The 7,178-nt window shown below is 42.5% G+C and overlaps 1 protein-coding gene across 1 annotated transcript in view; it reads right to left on the reverse strand.

The window, feature by feature from the left end:
* Positions 1-345: 345 nt before the first annotated feature.
* Positions 346-7,178, reverse strand: part of TAF5L (TATA-box binding protein associated factor 5 like) — a 34,887-nt gene continuing 28,054 nt past the window's right edge. The window contains exon 5 of the mRNA XM_019527482.1: positions 346-2,879. Within this exon, the coding sequence (XP_019383027.1) occupies positions 2,082-2,879 (798 nt within the window). The 3' untranslated portion in view covers positions 346-2,081. The remainder of the gene's footprint in view (positions 2,880-7,178) is intronic.

Below are 7,178 nucleotides of genomic sequence, written 5' to 3' on the forward strand. Positions count from 1 at the left end.
AGCTACAGGATTGCTAGCTCCCAGTGCAGAGGATGGTACAACTCCAGCTCTTAGGTACAGCACTCAAACCTAACAACTAATTTCACACAGATCATTAAATATCTTCTAGATTGTAACAACTTTTGGTTCCCACCAGCCTGACGTGGTGACAAAGAAGAAAGATGTATTTTTCTGTTGGCAGAAGGCAGGATAGATACACACCTTATAGACTAACTGAATAAGATATTTATATATGGAGTGTGTGTTGTGGGCATGAACATCTACTTTGTGTGTACCTATATATAGTGTGCGTGTATACACATCTATTTCATATGCATCTATTTAGAAAGAGAAAGAATTCTGTTACCAGCCATGTAAGTAATTTATTCAGTTCTAAGACTGATTAAGAGTTCCCAGGGGTGTCCTCATCAAAGGACCAAAATTTATGGGAGAAGTCTAAGAACATTAGCATTTCATATTAACAGTATTTTCTCTAAAGACATTTTGGCTATGCTCTTTTCTTGCTGTCCTCTTAAAACAACAACAACAAAAAGATTATGATACATTAAAACAAATTAAAATTTCAGGCAATTTGAACTGAAAATGATACTGTGTGTAGGACCAGAACTGTTGGGACAAAAGTGGTAGCGTCAAGTGTGGGAAATCTGCAACCTGACTTCCTTTAGCCACAGATCCTTATAACTGTATTATCTGCTATCCAGGTCAATCTCGCATGTATGGGCACCTGGATAACACCAAGAAATGTGGCCAAGAATGAATTCCCAAGCCCCACATCAGCAAAGCTCAACATGTCTCCATATCGCAAAGTGCATTAAGTCGTAGCTGAACAGGCAAAGCTTCTCCCACTTTCCCACACAAGCCAAGGCAACCCTAAATTCCCCACAAAGGGACCAACACTTTGTTTAAACTAAATGCTTTTAATAGAAAAACAAAATACAAAATAACTCTTTCCAGAAAGCAGAAATATTTAATCTTCTCCTGAAATGACAAATTAGAATTTTCTCTTTCATCTCCTGGTTTTAGATGTTTACGATTTGTTCTGCAAAAATGTTCATGTAACTGATATTGCAACATTTTGAGAAAAATCCAATATTGGCAAAGCTGCCGCTGTGCACGCGCAATAATTTAGTAATACTATTAGCCATTTCACTCCCACCCCTCAGACTGCAAGCTTCCATTTTTGGAAGGATTTTCAGTGAGGTGCAGTGCTGGGCTGCCAGGCTCCATTCCTATTAGGAGTCCAAATTTAGGCCGCTCCATCTTCTCCACTCATCTTCTCCATCAGCCAAGGGAAGCTACACTCATCCTTCCCCATTGTCCTCACCCTAAAACCACAGTGCAACTAGATTTGGAAAATCCAAAATCCCTGGACCATAAATACAAATAATACAACGAATGTCAGGAATCAGACCCAAAAGACTATGCGCAAAGTTAGGCCACAACTGAGGTCAGATTTCCATTCCCTAAAATAAAAAAAATAAAAATAAAAAAAGGCTACACCTTCTACCTATACCTTCTACTTTATCAGCCCTAAACACTGCAGCAGTGCTACTGAGAGCTGTTGTGTTTGGGACCATTATTATAAAAGTAATCATTTTATTTTAACATAAGGCTCTTAAATTCCAGGGAGGGGGAAGAAGAAAAATAAAACGGAACACAAAACAGAACAAAACAGAACCAGGCCAGTACTTCTACACACGCGCAAAACCTTAGCTACCAGTTGGGCCAGTGCCAAGATATTTAAGTGCAGGTCACAGCAGTTTACCCACTTGGCAATTTTATTTTTCTGGGCCAGATTTTTGGTTTTCCCAAATTACTTAACGATAGCATTCCCCCTGCCCTCGCTCTCTCATTGCTCAGTCAATTAATGACTAAAATACAATGTTCTGCAATTCCTCCTTTCCTCACTATTCAATAGCATAGGTTATTCTGTGGGCAAAGCATTCTAAAGTATTTGCACCATCCCGAACCTGCCTGCCAATGGAAGAGGGAAAGAAAAGCGTTTCACAGTCAGTAATTTCTTCTCGATTCGTAATGGACTCTGGCATTCAATATGCCCACCCGCCTCCATAAAAAAAAAATTAATGTTCCTGATTTTCTTGTGCAATTCCAGTCACTAGAAGAAGGTTACAGGCCATAAACTGTACACTCAGTACATTATTCATTTGTCCACTATATACACCAACCAGTTCACTCGAAGAACCATCTGCTGGGGTGTTGCAGTAAGTGTTCCGGATGTCCCATACCCGAACAGAATTATCCATGGATGCAGAGGCAATCAAACTACTGTCGGGGCTGAAGGTAAGGCTGGTTATGTTGTCCGTGTGCCCCCTCAATTCTTTGTAAAGCGTGCCAGAGGCCAAGTCCCACAGCTTTAACCGCTGGTCTTCACCCGCTGAAGCCAGGTACTTACCATTGGGAGAAAATGCGAGTGCTAGCACAGGGCCGCGGTGACCTGTGAAGAGGCGCACAGAGCTCCCTTGCTGAGTACTCCAGAGCCTCACAGTTTTGTCTGTGGAGCCTGTTGCAAAGTAGTTGGAATTGGGGTGGAACTTGACACAGTCCACATCTGCCAAGTGGCCTGCATATATGCGCAGTGGGTACGTCCGATCAAATGACCAGAGTCTCGCTGTGCGATCGTGGGAACCGCTGGCAAAGTACAGGCTGCAAGGGCTGATATCCAAATCCCAGACAGGGTAGGCATGCCCTTGGTACAACACAGTGTTTGTAAAGCTTCCAAGGTCCCAGTATCTGATAGACATATCTTCAGAACAAGATAAGAGTCCTGAACTGTCTGACAGGAACCTTGTGCTATACACTGGTCCACAGTGTCCTCTCAGGATCTTCATTTCTGTGCCTACATTGTCATCCTCTTCCTCCTGGACCGAAGAGAAAGCAAGAGTATATTTCACTGGACAGTATAAACATGCAAGAAACCCACAAGTGGCACCCTCTGAACTGTCAAAGCCAAGACCTCAAAGACTGAATAAATCTTAAAGCTGAACTGCTCTTCCCCCTGGAAGGACATCCTCTCTCAGTCTGGTTTGAGGCTCACTTGCAGCAGCAAGAGATGCTCACCATGCCTGGCCTGTAGCTGTTCATTGGATATGGGAGTTTCCTTCTCCAAGGCTGTCAGGTGCTTTCTGCCAATACTGACCTCTAAAACTAGGAAAACTCAGCTTAGTTAAACCCTGTAAGTACCAAAGGCCCATGTTTATGGCAAGCCCTCTTCACTTTTAATCATCTCAAACCTGGTTCAGATTTCCTGCAGAAACATTTCCTGTCCCCAGAGGAAACTCAGTTTTCCAGGACTTCCTGGTGACTTTTTTTTGACAGAATAGAAGAATGAGATTCAGTAAATGGCTCAACATCAAGGCCCATAAGGACAACGTTGGTTTAGGGTTTACTTAACTCGCAGAGCATGGACTGGCAACACTGTTGAGCCTGCACTAATGAACCTGCAAGTCACCACTCCCACCCTGCCATGCTGCCACTACCATGGCAAAGCCTCCTGCTGCCAAAAAGGCCACCGTAGCCCCTGCTGCAGGCAGAACAGAGAGCTCTGAGGGCCCAGTGTTGCCAACATGCATCTTCAAGCGTTCTTCAGCCAGAACTCCCAGGGCTTTTTACGAAGATGACCCAACATTGAACTTAAATTTGGTAGCTTGTTGGCTTTCTGGTTTTGCTGCTTGCTTAGCAGTAGGCAGTGAGACTTTTTAGCTAGTAATGTTAATTCTCAAATCACTTTCCTGCATTGCTGGAAAGCTCCCATTGGCGCTGACAATGTCAATTCTGTCTCTGCAACAGGGGTGTGGCACAAAGACTACAAGCTTTAACATGTGCCTTCCCATTCTTATTCAAAAGGCTGCCACCTTTACACAGTTGGCACACAATTTGTTGCGACCTTTACTGTCTGCCAGCCCTATTAACACATTAATGAAGAACTACAGTCTCTAAGGTGTAGAGATAATTGCAAGATGTCTTACAAATTGCTAATAGGAATGTACTAATGTCCTTTGTAAACAGGACAGTTGTTGTGACCTGTGTAAATCTCATTTTTTTTACTTTACACCAGCAGAACGGTTTGTTTCATAGACCATCTACAAGCATGTGTCCATCTTCCCTTACTCTAAAGCAGCCATTTACTCCAGTAGCCAGGTATTCACCTACTGCAAATCTTTCCTCTTATGCTTGTGTTTGACACCCTCAACATTATAGCTGTGTACCACTGTTGGGAGTTCACTGACAACTGTGCACATACAATGCTCCTGAACAGCTGAAGTTTCCCCTTTCTGCCTCATCCAGGACAGTCAACTACCCAGATTAAATCTGGTGCCTACATAAAGCGTCATTAAAGTTGCTGCTACACTAAACTGAGCTCCATTTCTTCATTTCCATCATTCAAGAAGAAATGCTATGCACAAAAATGTTCTTCACTCCATGTTTCTGCTCTATTACACTTGAGGCAAGCACCTGTAATGATTAGAACAATAACAGAATGAGGTCTGTGTTATAGTAGGCGTGGAGGGCAAGGCATCTCTTCTCCGTTTTCAGAATACCTGCACCAGACATTAAAATATATTATACACAGTAAGTGTGTGTGTGTATTTTCATACCACTTAACATTACTGAGGCTACCAATAATCCCTTTTAAAGCGGTTGCTACTACTGGTTAGGGTGAACAATGTACGTTTCCTTTATATTTTAGTAAGTAAAGAAGTTAAAATCATAATATTTACCCTTTTCAAGACAACTAGCTACTTGTACTGACAACTGCATTTTATTATTTGTAGCATATGGTTTGAAAAGAGCAAATATTTAAACAGATTTATTTTTTAGAAAGCATTAAAAGAACTTGCCAGTCACCACTGTAGTAGCATAAGAATATCAAAAGCCTAGTCACTAAGTAGGAAGCTTTCCAGCATGTTTCTGTGGTTGATTTATGTAGCACCAGGGACTTGCATAGCAACACTGCAGAGACAAATTAGGAGGTCATTTGCACAGCTGCAGAATCACTTATTCTATTGGACATTGAGCATATAGTTAAATGAGAATACAAAGCCCAAGGACCATATGGTTCTAATGACAATAGATTTGTTTTAGCAAAATGGGCAGGCTCAACCCTCCAGTATTCTCGAGATGAGACATCACTGCTGAAGTGCATGGTATGGTATCACATCCACTAAGAAATTCTCCTCCCAGCTGTGTATACTCCACCTGCTAGAAACCTTTTGACTCTTAATTTTAGGATATACAATGCCAACCTGAAACAACTGAACTTCTGTACCATTCACGCTTGTGGAATTATTTCAAAACTCTCAGTCACTTCTCATCTATACAAAAAAAGGTAAAAAAAAAAACCCTGATGTAGGGTAACACTGCCGTATTTCCAGAAAATGATCTATTCAACACTAGAGCAATTCTGACATTTCGCGCCTAAAGAAACTGAATGCAGACATTTTGTTTGCTACAAGCTAGAGAAGTTGAAGACAAAATTACTTTAGGTATTACAGAAATGCAACGATTCCATCTCCCTTTTACAAAAAACCCCAAACAAAACACAAAAAGCCTTAACTAGACTAGATACAATATAAAAGAGAAAACCACCAAAGTGAGGCATTGTATTACCCATTGCTGTGCTTTTCATTTAAGGCACTCACTGCGTGCAGCCAGTGAGCAGCGAAAGCATCATTCCTTTACAGCTTCATGAAATACAGCCTCTCCTCACACAAAGGCATCTGCAACCTGCCCACATACTCTACATAGCATCAATATCCATGTCCTCCATCCCAGTAATATCTAAATGTCTGGTCCCAGGTTTGAATTCCTTGGCATCTGTGGTGGCATATCCTCATTGGAAGGCCCTCAGTAGTAGAACTGCTTCCCTTTCTAATTGGAGTTTGGAAGTTTTAGCATGTAAGTCATAAGGAGTGTGGGTGCATCCCAGTTTTCCTGTAAATTCATCCTTGTAGTCAGGGTGGCATTTATTTGGTCAGTGGGTGAAGAAGATGGGTGGTTCTGATCTGGGCGAGGCAAATTTGTTTTAAACATGCACAGAGATATTACAATGGACACAAATAAGTGGTAAGAGACATTGGTACCCAGATTCCTATCCTTTACATGGAGGTGGCTGTTTAGACACTTGCCAGCAAGAAGCAATACACATTCCCAACTGACAAGATTTTTATTTCTAAAAAGTCGGATGTAAATCAGTGACTCTACACAGCACAAGGCCAACAGACAATCTAAGGGAACCTGTACATTTGCCACAAATTCCCCTCCACCACAAATTGCTTACATTTCTCTACTTTAGCGGATGCTTCAAGAGGTGCAAGACCTTTTGACTTCCAAGCCTTATTATGAAGGCAGTTTGAAACCCGAGTCCAGTCCTGGGATAGGCCTGAGCTACCAATCCTTTTGCTCACCAGAATGGGTTAACTCTGGGCCAGCTGAGCATACAGCTATGCTGCTATCAAACCTGGAAGTCTGCCTCTGGTTCCCAAGGTGACTAACAAAGCAATCCTTGCCCATAAATCATCAGGCTACAGGCTCCTTTTACTCTTTCAGAGTAAACAGATCTCCAAAGCCTCAATGGTCTGAGATTTTTGTCAAAAGAAAGTGGGAAAACATGGGCTGTTCCTGCAGCAAAGCTGCAGAGCACAAGGGCAAGGGAGGCCTTACTTGGAAGGGTGATTAAACAGAGGAAGAGTTGCAAGTCCTGATCTGATACATACGGTGCTGTGATATGCAAGCAGAAGTGGAGCTGACTGGAGCTACAGCAGGAGGAAAGTGGTGTAAACCAGAGGATACCTTTTAACCAGGCATATGAAGGCACACAGATCCCCCTCCCCATTCTCTCACACAGTAATGAGAATAGACAATCTTGTTAATGTGAACTGCCTTGCATGATTTCTCTGCATTAAACATTTAAGTACTGCTTACTGAGCCCAGAGATTCTTAGCTTTTCTGGAGCTTCCCTGGAGACAGTCGGGTCCAAGGACATAGTTTCATAGTTTCTAGGGTTGGAAGGGACCTGAGCAGATCATCTAGTCCGACCCCCTGCCATGGCAGGAAGAGCACTGGGGTCAAATGACCCCAATAAGGTGGTCATCCAACCTCCTCTTAAAAACCCCCAGGGTGGGAGCCTGCACCACCTCACTTGGAAGCTGGTTCCAGAC

The sequence above is a fragment of the Gavialis gangeticus genome, unplaced genomic scaffold (genome assembly GCF_001723915.1).
Source record: "Gavialis gangeticus isolate Ggan-Ray unplaced genomic scaffold, GavGan_comp1, whole genome shotgun sequence".
Taxonomy (NCBI): domain Eukaryota; kingdom Metazoa; phylum Chordata; order Crocodylia; family Gavialidae; genus Gavialis; species Gavialis gangeticus.